General features: G+C 54.9%; 1 protein-coding gene across 2 annotated transcripts in view; it reads left to right on the top strand.

Moving 5' to 3' along the window:
* Positions 1-26,145, top strand: part of SDK2 (sidekick cell adhesion molecule 2) — a 268,058-nt gene that overhangs the window by 107,724 nt on the left and 134,189 nt on the right. For both annotated transcript variants that reach the window (XM_070389019.1, XM_070389018.1), the window contains exon 2: positions 18,270-18,429. In XM_070389019.1, coding sequence (XP_070245120.1) covers positions 18,270-18,429 — 160 coding nt within the window. The remainder of the gene's footprint in view (positions 1-18,269; positions 18,430-26,145) is intronic.

Raw genomic sequence — 26,145 nt, 5'->3', positions numbered from 1 at the left:
TTTATTGTCCTTTCCGGTAGCTGGTAGCCTTCCTGTAAACCCGCCCCCCTTTCCCACGGTGGGTTTACCCACCACCAAGCCACAGCTCCCAAGTGGCCCTCTGCTCCCCACGCACCGGCGCGGCTGAGGTCTCCTGGGACCCTCCTGGCCTCAGCCCTTGAAGAGCAATTTCTAGAGCCCACCCACTCCTATGTCAGCTCGCCATGAGCACCTCTCCTGGGTCTCACCCTGCTGGGGACAGGACCCTCGCCCATCCCAAATTCTTCTCTCAAGGGCCAGCCCTCAATGACACCTCGCCCCCCGACCCAGGGAACAATGAGCAGAGATGACCCTGGCCATGACCCAAAGGGAGACTGAGGTCTGAAGAACCAGCCCGGCCTGCGTGAGGTCATGCAGGTCCTGGGGAAGCGGGTCTGCTGATCGCCCCAACCACATGCCGTGTGTGACGGTTTTGTAGTACAGCCCCTGTCCACGGGAGCAGTGTACTCATGGCAGGAGCTGTGACTCTCATCCCTGCTTCCCTGGGACGTGCGGGTGGTCACCAACAGAGTGCCCAGATTCCATTCCCTCACCTCTGCAGCCTGCTTCAGGCATCACGGTAGAAGGAACGTGGGCTTCGCGGACAGACAGCCTTGTGTCCCCCTCCCAGTGCCTGCACCGACCGCCCGTGTGGCCTGGGCTAAGACAGTCCGTGACTTGGAGCGACAGTTTCCCTCTCTGTGCAATGGGATTGCCATGTCTCCATGGGCTTAGGGATCACACACAGAGACACCTGGTCCTCGTAGCCGTGGACGGAGGCTGACTCCAGGGATGTGGGACCCTGGCTGGGTTGGGGTGGAGAGTCGAGCCAGAGGGGAGAGGGAAGTAAGGGTGTGACTCCTAGATCACTGTCTCCAGTTGGGGGCTTCCCTGCAGGAAAAGGGGGCTTCCCTGGTGGTTCAGTGGTAAAGAATCCACCTGTCAATGCAGGAGACACAGGTTCCATCCCTGGGTCGGGAAGATCCCCTGGAGAAGGGAATGGCTCCCCACTCCAGTGTTGTTGCCTGGAGAGTTTCACAGACAGTGGATCCTCATGGGCTATAGTCCATGGGGTCACAAAGAGTCGGACACCACTGAAGCAACTAAACGCTGCAGGAAAATGGGGAGTGCAAGGAACATCGTATCTGCTTCCTGAGCTCGGGAGAGCCAAACATCCTGCCCATGGTTGGGCCCCAGTGGGGAGGCTTGGGGCTTTGGTCCCAGGAAGGACGAAGGAAGGGGGGCACCCATGTGCGTGGGTGGCTGGGGTGGGGGCCACCCCGCTCTCCTTCCCAGAAAGGCTGGGCTTCCGGGGAGTGAGCTGGAAAGGTCGCGTGGGGCTGCCTGTCACTCCACTGCCTCTTGCCAACAAGCCGGTCCTGCCGCCCCGGGCTTCCTGGCATGTCAGTCACCATCAGCGGAGCCGGGGCCCCACCGCAGGGCAGCTGGCACGAGGCTGGGGCCAGGAGGGCACGTGGGGGCTGATGCCGAGGACAGGACGTGATGCGTTGGAGGCAGGGTGGTCAGAATTATAGCAGAAGACTCTGGAAACAGGAGACCTGCTTTCTCTCTTCCTCCATTTGGTGGTGGGTTTCTGTTCTGTGCCAGCAGCCAGGGAAGGAACCAAGGGCACGAAACGGCTGAGACGTGTGCCCTCACAGCAGAAGACGGGGGACCCCAGGGGCTTCCTGGGGAGGCTCAGTGAGCACGAAGGAGGGGCTCGCTTCTCTGAGGGAGCCGCCGTGAAAACTCCATAGAGCTGGGGGCTCTGCTCCATGCTGGCTTTTTTTTTTTTTTTTTTTTTGGCTGGGCCACACACATGTGCGATCTTAGTTCCTCAAGTGAGAGAAAGTGAAAGGCACTCGGTCATGTCTGACTCTTTGAGACCCCCTGGACCATGCAGTCCATGGAACTCCAGGTCAGAATACTGGAATGGGTAGCCTATATAGCCTGTATCCTTCTCCAGGGGATCTTCCCAACCCAGAGATCCAACCCAGGTCTCCTGCACCGCAGGCGGATCCTTTACCAGCTGAGCCACCAGGGAAGCCCAACCAGGAATCAAACCCACACCCCTTGCACTGCAAGGCAGAGTCTTAACCACTACCCCCAGGGAAGCCCCTTATCATTTATTTATTTACTTAAAGGATAATTGCTTTACAGTATTGTGTTGGCTTCTACCAACCATCAACATGAACCACTCATATTTACCCATGTCCCCTCCCACTTGAATATCCCTCCCACCTCCCTTCCCATCCCACCCCTCCAGGCCCTGAGGGCTTAGTTCCTGAGGGCTGTCATAACCACGCACCAGCAGCTGGGTGCTTTAATGCAACAGCAGCCTCTGCTGTCTCAGTTCTGAAGGCCGTGCTCTCTGAAGGCTGTCGGGGCCAGCCCTCCCCAGTTCCCTCCCTCCTCCAGCACCTGGTGTCCTGAGTGTTCCTCTTATCCAGGCTTGTCAAGGCTTCCCTCCCGTCTCTGCATTGGCATCGCATGCCTGTTTTTCCTCTGGGTCCCTCACCCTGGGTGTCGGTCATATCGGAGGGGGGCCCTACTCTGATCACCTCATCATCACTTGATCCCATCTGCCAAGGCCGTATTCCCCTCCTCCCCCACCGAAAAGAGACTGTATTTCCCACTAAGGTTACGTTCACAGGTACCACGGTTAGGACGTCGATGTATCTTTGGGGGGACGTAGCTCAAGCCACAAGAGGGCGAGTATCAGAAACGGAAGATCCCCTGGAAGAGGGCATGGCAGCGCACTCCAGTGTCCTTGACTGGAGAATCCCATGGACAGAGGAGCCTGGAGACTATAGTCGGTGGGGTCACAGAGTCGGACACGACTGAAGTGACTGAACACAGCACTGGGTTAGGACTTCAGTGTACCTTTGAGAAGACATCATTCAAGCCATAACCGGGAGTGTGTCAGAAACACATGGAGAACTTTCCAAAGCACCCAGACCTTGCTCCTTCTGGGAGTTAAACTTGGAGAGAGGGCAGTGGACATCAGTGAAGCCCTTGTGCCCATTTTATAGATGGAAGAAATGAGGCCAAGAGCTATCAAATGAGGCAGAGTGACTTGGTATCAGAAAAGCTGGACCTCAACTCAAATCCCTGAGCCTCAGTTTCACCATCTGCCAACAAAAGGGGTTGGACCAGGGGAGTTCGAGAGACGCTTCTTCCAGTTTGGGGTGCGTGGAGCCCATCAGAGGCCACAGACAGAGCTGGGACGGGCTGGCCCGCAGCTTTCAGGGCTCTGTCTGAGGTCCGGCCCCAGCAGCACCCCCATGCCTCGTCCCTCACACAGGAGGGCTGGGGACCAGCGCTAGGAACACAAACCCCATCGTGACACGGACCGCGGCTCCCATGGAGGTGCTCTCGGTAAGCCTGGCCTGCGTCTCATTAGCATGACTTTGCTGCATCCCTGTCTCTCTCTCTCATTTGCCGCTGGCATCAGCTGCCAAGGCCCAGGCTCCTCCAGAGAGGGCTGTGGAGCCTGCTGAGATCCGGGGACACGGCGTCGGGAGCGAGAGCAGGAGGGGGTGCTGCTGAGGGGAGAGGCCGCCCCCCGACCTCCCCTGGGCAGGTGACCATCAGGATCAACAGCGGCGGGCAGACGCCCTCACCCCCGCCTGCAGCCTCCGGCTCGGCCGCCTCTAACACACGACAGATGGGCGCTGGGCTTTCAAAGGGACAGAATGGAGAGGCGGGCGGGAGTCCCGGCTGGCTCCCGGGCAAGGGTAATGAATGCAGCCCCCTGGGACGGGGTGGGGGGCTGCTGTCTGTCTCTGCCCCTCCCCTCCGCTCCCCTCCTTTCAGCCAGCTCCGTCCCTCAGCTTCTCCGAGCCGGCCAGCCCGGCTGCCGTCCGGAAAAGCCACCTGCTACCAGCACATGTGAGCAGGCGCAGGCCGGCCAGAGCCAGGTGGGCCGAGGGGGCAGCTGCAGCCGGGGGATGGGGGTCCAGACAGCCCCCGGCCGTCATCCCCCACCTGCGCTTGGGGTCAGCCCCCACCTCCTGCACCTCAGGCTGAGCCTGCCGCCTCCGCCTCTCATCCTCCGTTCACACTCTGGGTTGTTGGCTTTTGGCGACCTTGGGTTTTGTGGAGCATCGAGAAAACTCACTCATGATGTTTACCTGTAACCCCACCCCGGCTGCTTCCCAGGCACTGGACGTGGGAGGGACCCTACCCAGGAGGGACCCTACCCTGCCAGATGCTGGCCCATCCTGGAGCCAGGATGGTGAATGGACCACGGGAGGCCTTCGGAGCGAGGCCCACCCCAGGCCCCAGGCAGTGAACACTCAGCCAGGCCTCTGAGCCTGCTTTCTTTAAGTTTGATCCCAGCGAAGCCTCCTGAGACCCAGCAGGTGAGGTCTGGGTCACCCACGGGTGAGGCAGGACTCCCCTCCCGCACTGAAGAAGTGACTGCTCAGAAAACTCAGCTTCTGACTCAGTTCAGAAGCGCAGAGTGGGGAGCCCGTGTCCACCTGCAAAGCGGAGGCTGCCTGCCCTCGTGCACTCAGCCCATCAGCTTGGGCAGCAGCTGGGGAGGGTGTTTGTTTGAGGCCAGTTCCCGTGAGACCTCCTGGAGTTCCGGTCCACCCTCTGTGACCCGCAGAGCAGGCCTCGCAGGCCCCTGAACTGGGAGGGACCCTGAGCATCCCGTCAGGGGAAGAGGTGAAGGTAGGAGCCAGCACACCCCTTAGGGTGTGAAAGAGCACTTCAAAGCCCTCCCCAGCCTTCCCCCCAAGGAACACAGGGGACCGGGGGCAGAGAGGGTGCAGTGGGGAGCTGGGGGTTGCTGAGTGAAGGAGACAGACAGAGAAACACGCTGTAACAAGGCTGTCTTGCCTTCTGTCGACTGAGATAAGACTCATAGGCAAAACCAGCGCCTTCGAGGGAGCCGCTCTGTGGCACTTAGTGTGTTTGTGGTGGGGGACACCTGCCGTCTCTACTTGATTCCGAATCACTGTCATGCCCCAGCTAGGACACCCACCCCTGCCCATTAAGCAATCATGCCCCACCCCCTTTCTCCTGACCACCTGGCAGCTACCAACTTCTGTGCTGTCTCTGCGTTCACCTCTTCTGGGGTGTTTCATACCCATGGAACCATACAGCGTGTGAAACTGGCTCCACTCTGATGGGAAGAGGGAGAAAGGGGGCTGGAGCCCCCGGCAAGCTCTGCCCAAAGCCTCTGCCTACTGGAAAGACCCCGGGCCTGCTTAGAGGAAACTGGCTGGTCACCCGAGCCCCTGGGTGGGGCTTCCTCCACCTGGCTCTCCCGAGCTCCGGGCTTGGTCTCCACGAGGCAACTGACGTGGGGACCCTGGGCATCTCTTCTGTTAAGTGGGAGGTTGAAGGGGTGGGTCCCAATGACTCCTGTACCCCCACCTTCCCCTGTGAGGTCTAGAGGAGAGAAGCTTTGTGTAACAAAGGCAGGCTGGATCAGAGATCCAGTGCGTGCACGCTAAGTCGTTTCCATTGTGTCCAACTCTGTGTGACCTCATGGACCGTAGCCCTCCAGGCTCCTCTGTCCATGGGATTCTCCAGGCAAGAATACTGGAGTGGGTTGCCCTGCCCGCCTCCAGGGGATCTTCCTGACCCAGGGATCAAACCCACATCTCTTATGTCTCCAGCATTGGCAGGTGGTTTCTTTACCACTAGCACCATCTGGGATTCAGAGTCTCTTTCTGAAAGAGGAGGAAAGAGACAGACGGATGACACCTACTCTTGGTCCATCAAGGGCAGCCAGGACTCGGTCCCTGCCAGGCTGGTGGTGGAGGGGGGTGCTTCCTGCTGATGACCGGGGCCTTAGAAGGAGGCCAGGGAAGTGCTCAGGGCAGCCCAGGGTCTGTTTCCCTCCGACTGGGCACGACCCCCGGCGGTGGCGGCAGGCAGGACGCCTGCACGTGTGCTCGTGCAGGTGACTGGGGAGGGGCCACGTGCGCGTTGGGCAGACGCGTGCCGGCCCCCGTGTATCATCCAGCTTGTAAATTGCTCGGGGCCTGTAACCGCTGAAAGGGCCATCGAGCCGCGTGGTGTTATTATTTATGATGAAGCGCGGAGGTGCCTGCCAGGGGCTGGAATGGGCTGCACGCTGCACGGGACGGACGGCAAATTGAACTCCAATTTTCTGCTCCGCAGTCTTTGTTACGCGCCACAAAGCGCCGGTGCGCCGGGGTCAGCAGCCTGATGAATGCGTGCTCTTCCCGGCGGCGGCTCCATCTCACAGCCTCTGCGCCGAGGCAGGCTCGGCTTTGCTTTCCCTCCCCCTCCCGGACCCCGCCGCAGACTCCTTCTCTGGAATCCTGGCGCGGCCTTGCAAGAGGGCAGGTGGCGTGGGTTCAAAACCCGCTCTGAAGCTTGGGTCACCTGTCTCCTCTGATGAGAGTCATAAAAGGGGCAGGAAGCGTAAGCCCCTCCACCCCCAGGTGGCCGTGAGGGTTAAATGAGAAAAGACAGGGAGCTCGGCGTGTGTTAGGCTTGCCACAAACACGTCCTCTTCTCTTCCCTTTTCCCAAGACTGAGCTGCCTCCAGCCGCGGCCTGATCCCAGGGAAGGCGAGGCGGGGAGAAAGCACCGATGGAACAGCCAATCTGGGAGCAGGGAGGCCAGCTGCCCGGCCCAGCCCTCTCCGCTGTGTGTTAGGAAGTCAGTGCTGATGCTAAGTCAGATTTCCCACCAGCTTCCCTCACTCCCTGTCGCCCCTTCCTCAGGCCCAGTGCTCCATCTTCCCTGAGGTCGTGGCTTTTCTCAATGGCAGGAAGCAGGCAGAAAGGGGAATCACCCTTGGGGGGTGTGCCATCGAAGCTTAGGACCACTGTCCACTGCTCCAAGCACAGCCCTTCTGCACTCTGCGTCTGGTGGAGGCGTCACTGGCCGCGGAAGATGCGGCTTCCCCAGGCCTGTGGGAGGTGGCTGTTTCTCCATCACCAGAGCGTAGGGGAGCAGGTCAGAGTGGTACCCACGCGATGGAGAGCGCTTACCTGCTAGGGGACGTTAAAGAGAAGCAGCTGGAGGAGTGACCGATGCCAGGGGGGATGAGTGTCTTTTGGGCCTGGCCAGGCAGCTGACCCCTAAACCTGAGTTTTGGCAAGCCCCTCATCCCCACCCTGGGGCAGGGGGCGTTGTCTTAAGTTCCAGCTGTGAAGCAGGAGAATTGCTGCAAGTGAGTCACCTCGGGGTCACCAAGGGGAAGACAAGCGTCCTCCACGTGGCATCACGGAGCTTCTCGGGAGGGATTGCAGGAGTTAGGGAGAATTTTATTCTCACCGTTTTTATAGCTCTAATGAATCTGAATACACTGAAATGATAATAGCATTCTAATCAATGGTATAAGTTTAATCTTTGAACCCTGCAGCTGAAATGTATGGCAGGGCTCCCTTCCCCTCTGTTAATTGCAGAATAAACCCATCGGAAATGAGAACCATCTTTTTTCCATGCAAGGCTGGGAATGCTCTGGTGTTATTTACCTGTGTGGTTCCACGGGAGGCCCCCCGACTGTGAGATGGGTTTGCAGAGGTTACACCAAGTAATAATAGGCATAATAGGAGCTCCCCTTGTGTGGGCTCTTCGTGCAGGTACTGGCCAAACTGCTTACCCCTCTCCATAGGCTATGGGGTAGACATTGCTATTATCCCCTTTTTCTATTGTAGACTCTGAGATGCAGAGGGGTTACAGAGAGACATCCAGGGTCCCATACCTGGAGAGGAGTCAAGCCAGGGGGCTTCCCAAGTGGCTCAGTGGTAAAGAACCCACCTGCCAATGCAGAAGACCCATGTTTGATCCCTGGGTCAGGAAGATCCCCTGGAGGAGGAAATGGCAACCCGCTCCAGTATTCTTGCCTGGAGAATTCCATGGACAGAGGTGCCTAGTGGGCTTCAGTCCATGGGGTCGCAAAGAGTCCGACACGACTGAGTGACTGAACAACAACAAGCTGAGTCAGGACTCAGATCCAGGTAACCCCACGCCAGGGCCCGGCTTGTAACCCACTGTCCAGAACTTGCAGAGTGGGAAGAACATGGAAGAATATCAGCTCTCAAGAGGAGGTGGCCTGGCCAAGTTCAACCGCAGGTTCTCGTGTCTGGTTTGTTTTTTTTTTCATGGCTCTGGGGCCTCCTGAAGGTCAGACTCACCACCCAGCTCTGGGGCCGGGGAGGCGAAGGGGCCCGTCCACAGTCTTCCCATGGATGACACACAAGCCTGGACATCACCACGCCTGCGGCTCCTGTCTGTGTCCTACCTGCTGTAAGGGACTAACCCCAGAAGTCTGGGGGCCCTGGCGTTGAACATCAGGAAGAAAGTTACAAAGCCCGTCACTTTGAGCCCTGAAGAGGGAGCAGGCAGGAGGGAGACTCTCTGGCTGATGTACAGTGGGCTGGCCGGCTGGGGAGATGGAGGCGGGGTGCTTGGGACACACAAACTCCCCACCCCCCGCTTTCCCCAGGCTGGGCCCCTCCGCCTGCTCGCCACTCCCCAGGGCCGTGTCGAGGCTCGGTTGCCCTGGCTGCCCTGGCGGCTGGGCCCCCCCTTAATCAGATTAGATGTGTATTCAAACAAATTGATGATCTGTTCCATTAGATGCTTTTTGAACATGCTTTTCTGAGCGAGAAATCCATTCGGCTGCAGCTGTGGAGGCCGAGGCATAATTGACTGCCGCGCCCTCCCAGGCCCCCGACGTCAGGAGGTACCCGGTTTCCTGAAGGTCACCGGTGAGGATTAGATTAAGGAGGGCGAGGGCCTTCTTTCCTGGCTAATGAAGCACTTGGCATGCAGGCAGCACCGGGCCGAGCTGGGCCAGGCATCTGCTAGGAGACAGGAAAGGGGCATAAATTAGCATCTCATTTGTGGGTGAAGCAGGGAGGGGAAGGGGAGCCGGAGGGGAGAGACTAAGGGGCTGGTGGGGCTGGCAGACCCTGGCTGGGGGGGCAGGAGCAGGCAGGCGTGTCAGGCACGGGGTGCGAGAACAGCTGGGGAGCCTGGCATCCCCTGTCTGCCTGCTAGCATCTGCCTGCTGCGTGTGCACCCCGAACATTTCTTAGCGGGGGTGGGGCTCAAACAGGCTTCTGCATGGCGCCCTTCAGGGGCCCCCAGCTCCCTGCTCCTGAGCCCCCGCCGTGGCAGCTCCCAGGCTCAGCACCTCCCTGACCTGGGTTTCAGAGGAAAAGGCATCGCAGGCCTGGTGCAGAAGCTCCAGCTGCTCCTACCCCGGTCCCAAACCTTTGCTCAGGGCCTAACAAGCCATCCCGAAGCCAGACTTGGCTCTTGAGCCAGCTTGAAGGGGCCTCCAGGGAGCTGAATTCTGAAAGCTCAGACTTGGGACATTCAGGAGACAATGGGCTCTGTAAGGGGGTGCGAACAAGTCAGGGGAAAATAGGTGGGATGGTGATATCAGCCCTGGACCCCATTTCCCCATCTCCTCCTCCTGTGATCGCCTCCAGGGGCCTGAAGAGCAAGAAAGAGCATCCGTAGGGGTCAAGCGCTGTGTTCTGAACTTGACATACGTTGGCTCACTTAGTTCTCCCAGGAGCCTCTGGCGCAGAGGTTGGAATCTCTTGCATGAACAGACCAGTAAGGCTGGGGAGGTTACTGTGCTCAAGGTCACACTTTACTTGGCGAAGCAACGGGCATTTAAACCCAGTTTCTTGTCTCCCACTGGGACCTTGAAGCCAGCCCCTTGGGAAAGGGTGCGCCTGGGGGCTTGGGTGGCGAGCAGAGCTGTGAGATGGGGACCCCAGGTCTGCCTTTCCTTCCCAAGAAGCCCCCGGGACTCCAGCCCCTGCCTCATTTTACTTGACCCCTCCCACCCACATCTTCGTCTTCTGGACCCTTTGAAGTCTTATCCCCAGGCTTCCCTGCCTGCACCACACTAGCCAAGCCCTCCATAATGCTCACCCCTAGTGGACTGCTCTTCCCTGGGCGATCGTGCCCTATTATCCTTCCAGCATCCTCTGGACCCATGCCTGGCCAGCCCACCTGGTTCACCCTCACCCCCAATCTAGCCTGAGCCATGACATTGAAAGCTGGGTAGTAACGCCTCTGCCACACAGCCAGTGTAGCCCCTGCTTGTGACTTCCAATCCCTGAGACAGGCCACCATCCCTCACTTAGCCCCTGTGAGGCCACAGGTCAGGGTGTGAAGAGTGGGGCAGTTCATAGGGAAGCCCCATGTCACCTACAGAAAGATCCCAAACTCTGGAGTCTGCCAAATCTGGGTTTATGTCTATGTGGCTAGGTAGTATGACTGAATGTTCCTGAGTTTCATCTGTAAAATGGGAACAAAATTAGCACTGGCTTTGAGAAGTCCCTGTGACTCCTAACTGAAACGATGGACATAAAGCACTTCACGTGTGGGGAGTTCGAGAGATCATGTGAAATCAAGGGAGCAGTAATAGAAGTGTGGGGAGAGGAGGGGTTTGTGGAGAGGGGCCTTCCGGGGGGCCTCCGCCTCCTCTGACCTGGGCTCCAGCCAGATCCGGGGAGGGCTGTCAGGAGGCCACGAAGGTCAATCCAGGACGAAGGTCAATCCAGGACCATGGAGATCAGTCTAGCCTAGTGCAGAGCCTAGAGGGTGGTGAGGTGAGAAGTTTGCAGGAATCCCAACCTCCACTCTGTCCCCAAGCTTTCCAAAGTCGAGATGGCTGAGTAGCAGAGGCTGTGGGGCCTTTCAGAGCTGGGGAGGGGTGGTCCAGGCTTGGTGCCCCATGAAGCGGGCTCTGGAGCGCACACAGACCTCTTTTGGCCAATCAGCAGCATTAGTGGCGGGTCGAGGTCTTCACCCTGGCTGGCACTCCCAGCCGGCAGGGGTCTGGCTCCAGGCGAGGTGGGGTTCCCAGGGCTGAGCTGGCTGGGAGGTCAGATCCCAGGAGACATGGGGGTAGGCTCCGGAGAAATATGGCATTATTGTGCTAGGGGCTGAAGGGAGGGGAGAGGTTAAAGTTGCGATAAGCATCTGTGTGGGACCGTTTCGCCTGGAGCTTGCAGTAGAAGAATGACAATGGGGGTGTTTAATGGGAATTTGGAGGAACAGGCAGCCAGGGGCCCCTGTTCTGGGGAACTAGGCAGAAGCCCAGGACTGAGGCCGCTTGTTCGCCTCTGTTAGTGGCTCTTCCTTGAGAAGAAGCTTAGGCTCTGGTGATCAGGGACCCCCCCCCTGCCCCAAGCCGTTCCACACCCCTGAGTCCCGGGCACACGGAAGACCTGTCCTCTCCTGCGTGACCAGCAGGACTGCCCGTGACTGTGCACCCTCTCCACTTACAAACGTGTTTGCTTCTATGCGCATACATCTGATTATAAATGAATGCAGAGTGAAAGTCGCTCAGTCGTATCTGACTCTTTGTGACCCCATGGACTATACAGTCCATGGAATTCTCCAGGCCAAAATAGTGGAATGGGTAGCTCTTCCCTTCTCCAGAGGATCTTCCCAACCCAGGGATCGAATCCAGATCTCCCGCATTGCAGGCGGATTCTTTACCAGCTGATTATAAACAAATAATCTATACCTATAGGGCACAGTGGGGCTTCCCTGGTAGCTCAGCGGTAAAGAACCTGCCTGCCGGGAGAGAGAGACTCGGGGATGTGAGTGTAGTCTGGTTGCCACATCCGTCACCCCACTGATCACCAGGGTGACTCGGCTGACCTGGCTGGCTAGGCCCGTGTCCCCCTCCTCCCTCACCGCCCTACATGCGTCCCTCCTGAAGCTGCATGCTCGGTCAAAGAGGACAGCCATCCCCGACAGAGGAGAACCCGTCTATGGTCAAGTATATGAGTAGCTGTGCTCTCTGTCAGAATCTCCAAGCATGCTCTCAAGAAAGAGATGCAGGTTCAATCCCTGGGTCAGGAAGATCCCCTGGAGGAGGAAATGGCAACCCACCCCGGTATTCTTGCCTGGGAAATCCCAGGGACAGAGAAGCTTGGCGGGCTACAGTCCATGAGGTTGCAAAGAGTTGGACATGACTTAGCGACTAAACAGCAACAGCAATAAAACACTTTCTGAAAGTTACGAAAAGACAGAGAATAAAAGTGTGGGCCCCTCTCTCCCAGCCCTAGCCCCCCAGTTCTCCTCCCCGCAGCGTCACTGAGCCCAGTGTCTTATGTGACCCTCTAGAAGAAGCCTGTGCCTGTACAAGCAAATCTATTTTTACTCTTGAAGAAAAAACTGTGCCCAAGTGATAGCCGATTACACAGCCCATTCTACACCTTGCTCTTTTCACTTAACAGTAGGTCTCAGGATTTGTTCCAGAGCCTTTCAGTGCAGAGAATTCTACTGTTTGGAGGTACAATCATGTCTTTAACCAGCACCCTCTTGACAGACATTCAGGTCATTTCCAAGCTTTTGCTGTTACAAAACACAGCGTTCCCTTGCAATGCTGTCACTTTATCCATGCATGTGTGTGTGTGTGTGTGTGTGTGTGTGTGTGTGTGTGAAGGAGAAATTCCCTAAAGAGTTGGTGAATGAAGAGGTGCATTTTTAGTTTTCATGGAATTGCCAAGCTGTGTGCGTGAAGCCTGGATCTCCGCAGGCTGGCCAGCCCCAGGGTTTTATCATGTTTTCAAATCTTGGCCAAAGTGATAGGGAAAAAAAAGTATCTTATTGAGTTTTCCTTGCCTTTCTCTTATCGCGAAGTTCAGCATCTTTGTCTGTGTTTGCCAGTTATTTGTAATGCTTCTCTGTGAACGGTTCGTATCCTTTGCCCATTTTTCTGTTGGTTTGTTTCTCTTTTTCTTATTGATCTATGAGAATATTTTTTATATCAGGAAAATGAGCTCTTTGTCCATGATAGAAGCTGCAAATATTTCCCCCCAGTTTGTCATTTGTTGTTTTTTGTTTATGGGTATTTTTTTTCCATCCATGCAAGATTTTTATATAGTTGAAGGTATCAATCTGTTTTTATGACTTTCTGGAGTTTGTGTAGTACTTAGAAAGTACTTGGCAAATTATTTGCTTTGCTGAGATTGTGTATTTTAAGCCCCTGTGATTTTTTTTCTAGTTCTTCTAGAATTTCATTTGTTTTTGTTTAAAACATTGATCCATTTAGCGTTTATTTTGTGGTTAAGTGTGAGGAATACATTCAGCTTGATTTTTTCCCCTCAAATGGCATCCTGGTTGCTCCAAGGCCATTTATTGAATAATTGATCTATTCCCCACTGACCTGAGATTCTACTTTAATCCTTTCTCAAATATCCCATATATACTGGGGTCTATGTCTAGACTCTCTGGTTCATCACTTCATCAGTCCATTTGAAAAAGAACACACTGCTTTAATGATTGCAGCTTTGTGATATCGTTCGATATGTGTGCTATCTCTTCTGCTTGCCATTCTTTTTCAGAATTTTCTTGTCTATTCTTTTGTGGTTTTCTTAAGTGTGAACTTTTGAATCATTTTGTCTAAGAAAATGAAGATTAAGAAAAAGAAGATTAAGAAATCTTCCATGTGTAAGTTTTCAAAGTGAGGAAGAGTTGACGAGAATGACATCCGTGGAACTTCGATTCTGTCGACCCTTCTCCATTCTCCCCTCCCCGCTGAGAACGTGGCTAGCAGGGCTGTCAGGTGCGGTAGCCCAGGTTGTGTACTGCACAATCCCAGAGCTAAGGTGAGAGGCTACGGCCCCTGCCGAGAGTGTGTGAGCTCTTCCCGCCAGGGGACCTGCCCCCTGCCTGTATGATCAAGAGGAGTAATAACTGCCTCTCCCATAGCACACACCAGTCACTTTCCTTCCCTAAGCACTTTCTGTTTTTTAATTAAAGCCTCACAATAAACATATCCCCAGTTTACAGCCAAGGACGCTGAAGTGCAGAAAGTCAAAGTCATTTGCTCAAGGTCAATGATCTGTGTTACCCACCTGTGCAGTCATGACGCAGAAATCTGTTCCTGCACATAAGCACGTGCGTGCACACACACACACACACACTCAGACACACAGCTACACATGCAGTCAGAGAGTCATCCAGACACACACGTGGACACACAGACACATACACGTGAATACATACTTACATACATGCAAAGATGCATACAGACGCATGCTCAAAGACATACAGACACACACACACACACACAGGCTGTCCCACCAGTATCCTTCTCCCATCAGTCTTTCCTGCGACAGCTCCCACACTCCCAGCCCCCCTGCTTCGGGGCAGGGCCGGCCCATCTAGGAAAACAGGCTGGCAGGACTCACTACCACGCCTGCTCTCAGTTCTGTGTGGGCCTCCCTCCCAGATCCCTGTATCCCAACATGAGTCCCGACATGAGGGGCCTTTCATCTTCGGGAAAAGGAGGTGTGGCCGCGTCTCAGGGTCTTGGGGCAGGGAGCCTTGGCCTCAGCCAGGAGGCCTTGTTAGGATCGCTTGGAATGAGGGAAGCCGTTCTGATCTGGGTACCCAGGAGGTTCTCAGGAAAGGCTAACACCCCACCTCCCCTCTTCCCTCAAATCATTATCTCCAGCAGCCTCTGGAATCAGCCCATCCAAGCAGAAGCCATTTGGCTCCAGACTGGCGCCCCTAGGAGAGCCTGAGGAATGAATTGGCGACTGCGGACGTGGGGGGCACATGATCCGCGAGCCGGGTGGCAGAGGCCGGGGTGTGGGTGCCAGGCGCATGTGCCCGTGTGCGTGTGCAAACACACCCGCCACCCACCCCCCCTCCCCCACCGACTCCTCTGGCTCTGAGTCAGCCCACCTCCAAGGGATCTGATCTTTGGGGGCTGGGAGCGTTATTGTTTTAAAACAATCGAGGGATGACAGGAGCTAACAGAGGGTTTTTAAGAACGCGATTCAAAGGGCTCTTGAAAGCTTCTGGAGAATATGAATGCGCCTTTGAAGTGCGAATGTGCCCATTTGTTAAACTGAGAGGAGCCGGCTGCCTCCGAGGATGGGGAATCGTTTTTCTTGGCAAATGAGTGCCTGCCTGCCTCTCCGCCCTTCCCCAGCTCCAGAGATATGCAAGGACCCCAGAAATGGGGAACCGGGAGGGTGGCAGACACCCCCTCAGGACACACTCTAGGAGAGGCGCCGCTCCAGCGTCTTTAAGGCAGTGTGCTCACATGACCCGTTGTTAAGAGTGATGGGCAGACGGGCCAGTGAGCAGCGTCAGCTCCGAGCTGGGAACATCAGCGCCCGCGGAGAGATGCCGAGGGGCAGAGTGGTCCAGAGTGTGCCCCTTGCACGTTTGCACCTGCTCTCAGGCCGCCATCAGACCACCCCCCGGCCTGCCCTCCAGTGGCCCCCACAGTGAGGGTCTGTAGCAGGGTTGGGGTTCCAGGAAGACTCCCCATAGTCTCTAGTGAAGATGGAGAGACCTTGGGGTTGAGTGGGAATCTCTGCAGCCAGCTGGTGGACCTGGGCCCCAAGCTGACATTAGGCTTGTCCTGAGTTGTTCGTCTGTGCATAAGCTCAGAGTGAGGCTTTGTCACAAATGCAGAAACTTATCTGAAACCCAAGGATGCCCAACCCTGGTTAAATCTGAGGGTGAGGGGGTAGAGCGGGGATCCAGGCCTCCAAGCCCCACTGATCCTCCAAAGATTCCACGTGGGACGCAGGAGGGGCCCTGCTCCCCCAGCTCCTGCACACCGGCCCCCGCCCCCAGCCTGCCAGGCCGCAGCTGGGTTCACTCCCTTCCACCCTTGAGTCACTGCCTCCCCGAGCTGACAAGTGCCCCTTCTCTTCTCTGGCTTGTCCCATATCTGAGGCCTGAGGAATAGTGCTTATATTTTTCACTGTCTGGCTCCTAGTGGATCGTTAACTCTCAGACTGAGGTCTGTCTGGGGCGTCAGCCAGCGCCGAGGGTGATGGAACCCCCTTCCCTGGCAGGAACACCAATTCTCTGATGTTGGAAAAGAAATGAACGTTTGCAGAACATTTACTCCGGGCCAGGCACAAACCTAGTATTTTCACAATTGTTATCTCATTTAACAATGGGCTTCCCTGGTGGCTCAGGTGGCAAAGAATCTGCCTGCAATGCAATGTTCAATCCCTGGGTCGGGAAGATCCCCTGGAAAAGGGCATGGCAACCCACTCCAGTATTCTTGCCTGGAGAATTCCACGGACAGAGGAGCCTGGTGGGCTACAGTCCATGGAGTCGCAAGGAGTTGGACACGACTTAGTGACTAACACTATCTCATTTAACTCTTAAGATATCTCAGCGGCTGTTTCTCTTCCTGTGTCTCCTGATGGAGAAACTGAGACTCAGCTAGATGAATACGTGTCCGCAGCCAGGCAGCTGAGCACAGACAGGGTGTGGTGCCAGGACCCCTCTCCCACAAGGCTTGGAGGTCGGGTGCCCAGTGCCTGATTTGCCAGCAGCTTTCTGGCTTTGTGCACCGCCCGCCCCTCGGGCAGGGTGATGGGTGGAAAGTGCTTGGATTTGGGTCTGGCAAGCTCAGAGGGTAAAGCGTCTGCCTACAATGCGGGGCTTCCCTGATGGCTCAGAGGTTAAAGTGTCTGCCTGGAATGTGGGAGACCTGGGTTTGATCCCTGGGTCAGGAAGATCTCCTGGAGAAGGAAATGGCAACCCACTCCAGTACTCTTGCCTGGAGAATCCCATGGACGGAGGAGCCTGGTAGACTACAGTCCACGGGGTGGCAAAGAGTCGGACATGCTTGAGCGACTTCTCTTTCACTTTTCACTTTCAGGCCTAGACCTGACTCGCCCTGGTTGCAGCTCAGGGCTGCAAGTCCGTGGGCCGTACTCCTGAGAGCAGGTGATCAAAGCCCCTGCACAGAGCGTGCTCGCTGGATGAGCTGGTGAACAGTGCTTCCTGGAGCTCGCTTCCTCCATCTCTCAGACGCAAAGGCGTTGAGTCTGCCTGTGGGTGCCTTAAATCCATCTTCCTCTCCATTCACGTTTCACCTTCATGGTCAAGTTCAGGGTTAAGTGCTCAGCCTGCAGGGCTGGCTGCTTGCCTTCCAACTGTGTGAGCCCAGGCGGGTTTCTAACCCCTCTCTGAAAGGTGGGTTTTGATCCTATCTGCTGTGGGCTTGCGTGTGAGAGGACGTTAAAGCCCCTGGAAGGACCCAGAACCTAGTGGTGCTTTGGTCCCTGTGTTGTTTCCAGTGCGGGCCCCTCCCCCAGCCCAGCCCCTCCCCTAAAACACAGGTCTGCTCAACGATGGGCGTGGAGGCCCTCTCCCCCTCGCTGCGCCTCCCAGTTCTTTTGCCAACCCCTTTGTCTACTTCACTTCTGCCCCTTTTCCAACTGGCCGGAAGACAGAAAGCCTGTGTTTCCACCCAAAGCTTTTGGTCCAAGTGGTCCCCTGAAGCCTGGGGTCCTGCGTGCACTGTCTGTGTCAAGGGGAGCTGCGGGGGGCTCGTGCTTGGCTGGGCTGAGTCAGGTCAAAGGGCTAGGGAAGAGCAGAGCAAGGGCTGTACCCAGGCCCACAGCCCAGGCAGCGGCACTTCTTCTGGCCCCACAGCCAACCTGGTGTGAGTGAGGAGGTCGAGGCAGGCTGGCCCACAACCTGGGGTGGAAGATCAAGCAGCCTGGCGGTGGAGGGGTGCCCACTAGAGGTACCCCACCCCAGCGCCTGGAAGGGTTTCCTGCAGCCTTGGGAAGCAGGACTCAGGCCGCCCCCACCACCTGCCACTCCTGCCAGCCCAGGGGTCCTATGCCTGTTTCCTTTGAGATATTTATTTTTTTACTTTTTAAAATTAATTTTTATTGGAGTACAGTTGATTTACAATGTTGTGTTAGCGTCTGCTTCACCGCAAGGTGAATCAGTTATACGTACACATGTATCCAGCCTTTCTGAGATTCGGTTCCCGTGTCAGTCATTGCAGAGTGCTGAGCGGCGTTCCCTGCGCTGTACGGTCGGACCTTATCAGTAGTGTGTGTCAGCTCCGGTCTCCCGGCTTATCCGTGCCCCCTTTCCCCCCTTTTCCATGGGATGTTTATTTTCCCTTTGGCTAAAGTCCAGAAGTGCTCCTCCCACCCTTCCTCCTTCTCTGGAAGGAGAAACCAGAAGCAAAGGGTGCGGATGGATGGGGATCCCAAGGAGGAGAGACCACGAGTCCTGGAGCGTCGGGGTGGCAGCCAACGTGGTGGCCCCAGGGGCTTCTGGGAGGAGGCAGGCGGGGAGGACTCGCTCTGCATACGAGCCCTGAAGTCACACTGACCTGAGTGCCAGCCCTTCCCGGGCATGGGACCTTCGCCCGTTCCCCGCTGCGCCTGCCGGGTCTGCCTCCCAGAGGCCGGGCTCCAGGTGAGCGGCTGCAGGCAGGTGAGGAGTGGTAACCGGCGCCTCGGTGTCTCTGTTCCCCGCAGATGACGTGCCCCCCTATTTCAAGACGGAGCCGGCGCGGACACAGGTGCACCTGGAGGGGAACCGCCTCGTGCTCACCTGCATGGCTGAGGGCAGCTGGCCGCTGGAGTTCAAGTGGCTGCACAACGGTCGGGAGCTGACCCGGTTCTCCCTGGAGTACAGGCAAGCGCGCCGCCCCTTCCCTCCTGGCTGCTGGCGTCCTGCCGTGGCCTGCAGGGGTACCTGAGTGGGGAGCGGGCTGGGATGGCAGTTCAGGGACGCTCTGGGCCAGGGATACAGGGAGGCTGGGGTGGCGGAAGCTGCAGGAGGTTGGGTGGGGGGAAGTCAAGGCAGCCTTGCCCTGGGGTGAGAAGACCCTGCCAGCTAAGCCAGCAGAGGACGACCGGAGGGTGGGCTGGGGGGCGCTGCCCCGATAGGGTGGTCCAGGCAGCCTTGGACGAACAGAGGTGATGATTAGGGCAGAGGAGCTCAATGCCAGCGTGAGCTGTGACCAGATCCCCACCCCCTCCCTACTAGAAGATGCTGCTGTCTCAGGGGAGCTGTTGGAAGGGCCTGGGTCCAACAGACGGCCGTGGCATGTGACTACCCAGGATCCATAAGTGATGGATAGATTCTATTCGGGAGGGAAATTCAGGGGGAACACAGAAGTGGGGCCCCCTGGGCGTGTGGACTTATCTCCGCTTCCTGCTATGTCCCTGCCTGGTGCTGTGGGCTGGCCGGGCCCGCCTCCCCCAGACACTGGCAAGTGGGGAGAAAGGGGAGCACAGAGACAGAGAGAGAGGCCCGGGTCTCAGTGAGGGCAGGTGGAAGAATAAGCCCGAGGCAGCCACCCCCGAAGCCCGATGGGCTCCAGCCTCTCCCCTGGCTCTCCCCATTCCTGCTCCTGTCCCCCCATCCCACCCTGTCTGATTGGCTCCCGACCCTGTGCCTGGTAATTAATCCCTAGGCCTGATGTGCATAATCGGTTTTGTTGGGGAAACAAGATTGTCTTGCCCTGGGGATGTTGATACTGATCAGGGACAGGAATGCAAATGAGAGGAGGGGGATTTAATTGCTTGAGGATCTGTCCTTCCCAGGAAACCATCCTTTTCTTCGTGAAGCCAGGAAGCCAGCCTTTGGGGCCACCCTGGTGCCCAGGTTCCCTCTACCCCAACACTGGTCTGGATGGGCTCGGTGGTGATGCCGAAAACTCGGCCTCTGTACACAGGTGCCAGTTTGAATCTCAGAGACAGAGTTTTGAGTGAAGTAGAAAAGAATAGCTTTATTGCTTTGCCAGGCAAATGGGGACACAGCAGGCTCGTGCCTTCAAAAACTGTGTGTCCCAGCCCAGGAGGATGTGGGGAGTTCTATAGCAGTGGTTCAAGGGTGGGGTTGCTGATCAGATTAGGGTGTGCACTCCCTTAATCTGGCAGTCTCCTGAAGAGTTTCTGTGGTTCTTGAGGTTATCAAGCTGTGGCCTTCCTTCTGAAATGAAGAATGCCTCATTAAATACTTCATCTTCCTTTTATTGGGGCTTTTACTTCTGTAAGTGGGCTTTCCAGGTAGCTCAGTGGTAAAGAATCCACCTGCAGTGCAGGAGACCTGGGTTCGATCCCTGGGTTGGGAAGATCCCCTGGAGAAGGAGATAGCAACCCACTCCAGTATTCTTGCCTGGACTTTGTGTGTGTTTGTCATTCAGTCGAGTCTGACTATTTGGATTGTCCGACCCCATGGACTGTAGCCCTCCAGGCTCCTCTGTCCATGGAATTCTCCAGGCAAGAATACTGGAGTGGGTTTTCATTCTCTTCTCCAGATCTTCCTGATCCAGGGATCAAACCCCGGCCTCCTGCATTGCAGGCAGGTTCTTTACCATCTGAGCCACAAGGGGAGGCCAACACTGCCGCTTAGGTCTGTAAAGAGTTCAAAGATACTGTCCTGTGCCTCCCTCGAGGTGGAGCCGGGACCCCACCCAAGCGTCCATTATTGCTTCTTGGCCACTCCTCCCTCGTCTCTGCAACCCCTTCCTTCCCAGATTAGCAACTCTGGACCTCAGGGAAGGTCATGGAGGCAGAAGGCTGTTTTCTGCATAGGAGAAACGGTCACATAAGGACTTTGGTGCCCAGGAGCCCCACAAGTACCTGCTGGGTTTCAGTGGGAGTGCCCACTTTGGCAAACGAGAGAGCAGGAGGCGCCAGGGCGGGAGGACCACCCTCCCATCTGTGGGTGGTGAGAGACCTGGGCCTGGATGAAGGCGGCCCTCCAGGGCTGGCCACTCTGGGCTTTGGTTCTCCAGGGAGCCACAAGGAGACCAGAGGGGCCTCCCTGAGCGGCCCTTGTGATGGTTTTCAGTCGGGGTCCCAGAACCATTCCTAAAAGCTCTGTGGCACCCTGGGCAGTTTTAACAGTTTCCATGAAGAGCCCCTGGAGCCTCTTGGATGGTGGACGTGCTTGAGTGGGCACCCCCAGAGCATGCCGATGGCATACCACAGTCTCAGTGGTGTCTTTGCCCTGGATTTCCGCTGGCAGGGAGCTGGAGGCAGGACCCAGGGGGAGGAGAGTTGATTCCTTATCTGCCTCTTCTGGTGCCTGAAGCTGCGAGGACACAGGGGTGGGTGTTACACAGAAGCACATCTCGGCTCTTCAGGTTCAGATTCATCCAGCGATGGAATGAGCTTTCTTTGGACCCCGTCAGCCCCCTGACCCTGGAAGTCGTTGTCAGGGTACAGGTGTTGTTGATGATGGTGTTAAGTGTTAGTCGCTCAGTCGTGCCCAACTCTTTGCGACCCCATGGACTACAGCTCACCAGGCTCCTCTGTCCATGAGATTTTCCAGGCAATGATACTGGAGTGGGTTGCCATTTCCTTCTCCAGGGGATCTTCCCAACCCAGGGATGGAACCCAGGTCTCCTGCACTGCAGGCAGATTCTTTTCTGAGTGAGCTATAAGTAATGATAGTAATAATCATTGGCAACCAAAAAAGAATTTATTTCATGGCTGATGTTATGGTAGGCTCTCTGAGAGTATCTCCTTTAATCCTGTCAGCAGTCCTATGAGTAGGGTCCATTGTTTCTCCTTCATTCTACAGATGAGCAAACTGAGGCTTAGATTAAACAGTCCATGCAAGGTCAAGTTACTGAGTTGGGCTTCAGATATAAGTCAGATGACCACAGGGCTTGAATTCTTTACCGCCACCCACACTGCCTCATATTGAAGAAAGATTGTTGCCATCGCCTCCTCCATGTATATATATCCTAAGCATCTTTCTGCTAACTGTACCCTGCAAGTTCTAGAGAACAAAGATGCATTTCAGGGCTTGGCTGGATGGGAGTTATTCAGCCATAAATGAACTTCCATTTGGGGACCTCAGTCTCTTGCCTCCTCACCCCCAGAAGGGCTTTTTATGCCCAGGACAGCCTTCTTTTCTGCCTTTGTCCAAACTGTCCTGTCTCCTCCGCTTGGAATATTGTCCCTTTCAGAACCTTCTTGCTGTTTCCTCCAGGGTCCCAGCTCTTTGGGAAAGCCTTTGTGGATAGAATACCTGTGTGCTCTCAGTAAATCTCTCAAACACACATGCACGCACGCACACACACCCCCTCATTTCTGCCTCTCTCTGCCCTTCGTTTCTGTTCCTAATACGTCTCCATATACTTTGCCTTCTAATTATTTACAGAAGACCATGCAAGTAAAGCACGGAATGAAGGAAGAGCTTCAGGTGCCTCGGCAGTTCCAGGAGTCTCAGGACTTATTAATAGAACCAAGAACTGGATAGGGCTCAGGGCTGCTCAGCTGTGCCCGCCTCTGGATTCAGACTTTATTCTCATGCAGGGATTCAGACTTTATTCTCAGGCAATGAGATTCTTGAGAAGTCCAAGAATCCTAGGCTTACAGCCACATGATCTCAGAGTAGAAGGAACTTCCCTGTAGGAGGAGGTCCATGTAGAAAGACCCAGGGAAGGATTCCTATTGGTCCAGCCTGGATCTGCCCCAACCAATCCCTGTGGGGGCAGCAGCACAGAGAGCTGTGATTGGCCAGGTCGTGTCACGTGTCTGCTCCCAGTCCTAGGACTTTGCGCAGCAGCTCCACCCACTAGAGCCCAGAGGTGGAAGTGAAAATGAGAACTCTTAGAAGAAGAAAGGAAAAGGGTGTTGGGCAGACAGAACCTTCCCAGCAGTCATTTCACCGCCCCTGCGCCCGGGGAGGGTGTGGCTCACAGCAGGTGCTTTTTCCTTCCTTCCTTTTCTTTTTAATTTTGCAAATTTCCAAATATTGGAAAAAACTATGATGGTACCATCAACACTTGTACATTTTCCCATTCATTGGTTGTTACTATTTTGTATCATTTGCACTCTCTCTTGCTCTTTCTGTGTACACATATATGCGTTCATGAATTATTTAAGAATTAGTTGGGACTTCCCAGGTAGTCTAGTGCTTAAGGCTCTGTGGTCCCAATGCAGAGGGCCCTGGTTCAGTCCCTGCTCGGGGAACTAGATCCCACATGCACAGTTAAGACCTGGTACAGCCAAATAAATAAAAATAAATAATTTTTTAAAAAAGAAATTAGTTGCCAATATTATGTCAGTTCACCCCTAGGTAAAATTGCCTAAGAAGAAGGTGTTTTCCTACAGAACTACCACACAATTTTCACACTCAGGAAATTGCACATTGATATTAATACAATATTACTATCTGACACACGGTCCATATTCAAATTTCTCCATGGGTCCTGATTATACCTTTGTGGATGTTTTTATTATTGTTATTTAATACAGGATCTAATCAAGGACCACATGTTGGGTTTAGTTGTCATGACTCTTTAGACTCTAGAGCCATTCCTCATTTTTCTTTCCTGTCTTTCACAGCACTGACATTTTTGAGAGTTCAGCCAGTTTTGCAAAATGTCCTCCAGTGTGGATTTGCCCAGTTATATTCTCATAATTACGTTCATCTTTTTGGCAGGAATATTCTGTAGATGTTCATCCGTTTCAACACTTCACACTTACATGTACCTGATGTCAGTTTGTCCCATTATCGGCGACGGTAGGTTTTTTCAACTGGTCAAGATGACATTCACAGACTTCTCCCTTGTCAGGGTATCGATGTAATTTCTCCCTTTTGGATGATAAGTTGAGACTGTGTGAATATTCTTCTCCCTAGGAATCTCCCAGCCAGTGGTTTGACATCCATTGATGAGTCTCACCTGAATCAATTATTACCAAGATAGTTGTGATTAGCACCTTTTCCACCCTTTCTTGTATTAGTTGGCATTATTTCATGAAAGAGATCTTTCCCTTCTCACCCCCTTTAAAATAGTGTAACACCTATATGAACTCATGGATAATTTTTCATCTGTGTTTTAATCCATTACCATCATTATTTGCTTGGACATTCATAGTGACCCAGAGTTGGCCAGTGCAGCTTCTTCAGCCCGGCTCTTGAGTCCTTTTGACCTGTCCCCATTGGATTTCTAGCACTTTCTTGTTTTGGGTTAACTGAAAGTTCTGATTTCCCCTTGGGAATAGATGCATACTAAAAACCCCATCATATAAGAGATCAGTCAGCTTCTCATCATGAGTCTCTGACCACTGCTTTCTTCTGAGGTCTTCCTGTCTCTCGCAAACCCTAGGTTTTGAGTTGGGTGATAATATCCAATTTTCAGGCAGAAGGATGGCTGAATTTACTCAGCAAGTAGAGAGAAAATAAAACTGGGAGCGACGTTGTAAATTTAACTGTTTCCCATTCCGTGTTCAAAGGAAGGAGTTAGCATGCACATCCATTCTCCAAGGATCTTTATTCTCAGGGGGATCTGTCCCAGAATGAGCCAGAGATGTGTGGAGTGTGTGTGTGTGGAGAGAGAGAGACATCCATACGGAGGAAAGCCTCGGCCTCTTTCTGAGCGCCAGGGACTCTGCCAGGTTTGTGGGTCTGAATCCACCCTTGGGGGCGGAACGGAAATGACCTGGATTTGGGGTTATGCGCACCTGAGTGCTTTCGTGAGTTTCCCATGACTAGCTCTGTGACTTTGGGCAGGAATACTTAGCCACCCTGAGTTCTTTTCTCACTTTGGAACTGGGCACAGTCATGCCTACTTTAGAGGGTTATAGTGGGGACTCAGTGAGAGTCTATGGGGCAGATGCAGTCAAGGTGCAACAGACATGAAATGAATGGTGGCTGTTAGGTTACGCCAGGTGTCGTCTTAATAGAATAAGGAGACAAATAGCAAACCCACCAGAAATCTCACATGCAAGTGAGAATGTCTCCAGGGGAAATGGCAACCCACTCCAGTACTCTTATCTGGAAAATCCCACAGACAGAGGGGCCTAGTGGGCTACAGTCCATGAGGTCGGACACAACTTAACAACTAAACAACAGCCGCTGAGGGGTCGTGGTGCTCTGCGTACATGTGATTCCTTAGGTCTCATACATGTGTTTAGTGGTTGCTGCTGCTGCTAAGTCACTTGAGTCTTTTCCAACTCTGTGCGACCCCATAGATGGCAGCTCACCAGGCTCCCCCATCCCTGGGATTCTCCAGGCAAGAACACTGGAGTGGGTTGCCATTTCCTTCTCCAATGCATGAAAGTGAAAAGTGAAAGTGAAGTCGCTCGGTCATGTCCAACTCCTAGCGACCCCTTGGACTGCAGCCTACCAGGTTCCTCTGTCCATGGGATTTTCCAGGCAAGAGTACTGGAGTGGGGTGCCATCGTCTTCTCCGGTTTAGTGGTTATGAGTTATGAGCATGCGAAGCATAGATGTGTTTGTGTGACGTCCTGGCTCTGTGCGGTGGTAACTCACTCCAGGCCCTCTGCGTTGCCCTGGAGCCTGCTGTGCCAGTTTGCTCTTGCATACCTCGCACCCTCCCCTCCCATGGGGCATCGGGGGGCATCTCTCCAGGTTGGATCAGGTCAGGCTCTGTTGGTGTCTGTGTCACCAGCCAGGGCTGCGTGGATGGGGACTCTCCCACCAGCTGAAGAAACGGCAGGTGAGGCAGTGGCCGTGGGGAGGGTGGAGGAGAGACCTCACCCTCCCGTCCTTGTGACCACATCCTGGCAGAGCCGTCAACTGCATCATTTTGTCCCGCCCGGTAGCGCCTCCTCCTGTAAGTATTCTCACACCTAAATAGGCAAGACTTTCCTGATGGTCCAGTGGTTAAGAATCTTCCTGCCAATGCAGGGGACACCAGTTCAATCCCCAGTCTCGGACGATCCCGCATACTGTGGGGCAGTGAAGCCCGTGCACTGCAACTGAGCCTGAGCACCCTAGAACCCATTCTCTGCAACAAGAGAAGCCACAGTGAGCCTCCAGACTGCGCTCTGCAACCAGAGTAGCCTCCGCTCAACGCAACTAGAGCGAGCCTGCACACAGCCGCGAAGACCCACGGCAGCCAAAAAAATAAAATAAAAATAAATTTTTTAAATCACATAGGAAAAACAAATCAGCAAGGCAGACCACACACACACACACACACACACACACACACACACACACAGATTCCCACGCATAGTCAGGCACATGGATCCAAAGAAGAACTACTGTTTATTCAGGCTCACTCGGTTTCAAGAACTTAATATACATCATTTCACAGCAACACTGGGAGGTGTTCTTACCCTCCTTCTGCGGAAGCTCGCAGAAGTTCCGGAACATGGCTGGGCTCATCCAGGGAGCAAGTGGCCGGTCCAGGAGGCCTGTCACCTGAGGGTTTTGCCCTTTCTGCACCGACGCACACAGGTCCCTGATGGGGCTCCTTTGGCCCCACTCGTCATTGTGTTGTTCTTCTGGCCCCAGGAGCGAGAAGCTGGGGGCCTCTCAGACCCTCTAGGGTGCAAGGGTGAAGGCATGAGACCAGTTGAGGCTGGGCCTTGCTGGGTGTGGGTGTTGGGGGGCAGGGAGGCTCAGGTGAGCCAG

Source organism: Bos mutus, chromosome 19, assembly GCF_027580195.1.
Source record: "Bos mutus isolate GX-2022 chromosome 19, NWIPB_WYAK_1.1, whole genome shotgun sequence".
NCBI classification, from domain to species: Eukaryota; Metazoa; Chordata; class Mammalia; order Artiodactyla; family Bovidae; genus Bos; species Bos mutus.
Note: the sequence above shows the minus strand (reverse complement) of the source record. Positions and strands in the feature narration are given on the sequence as shown.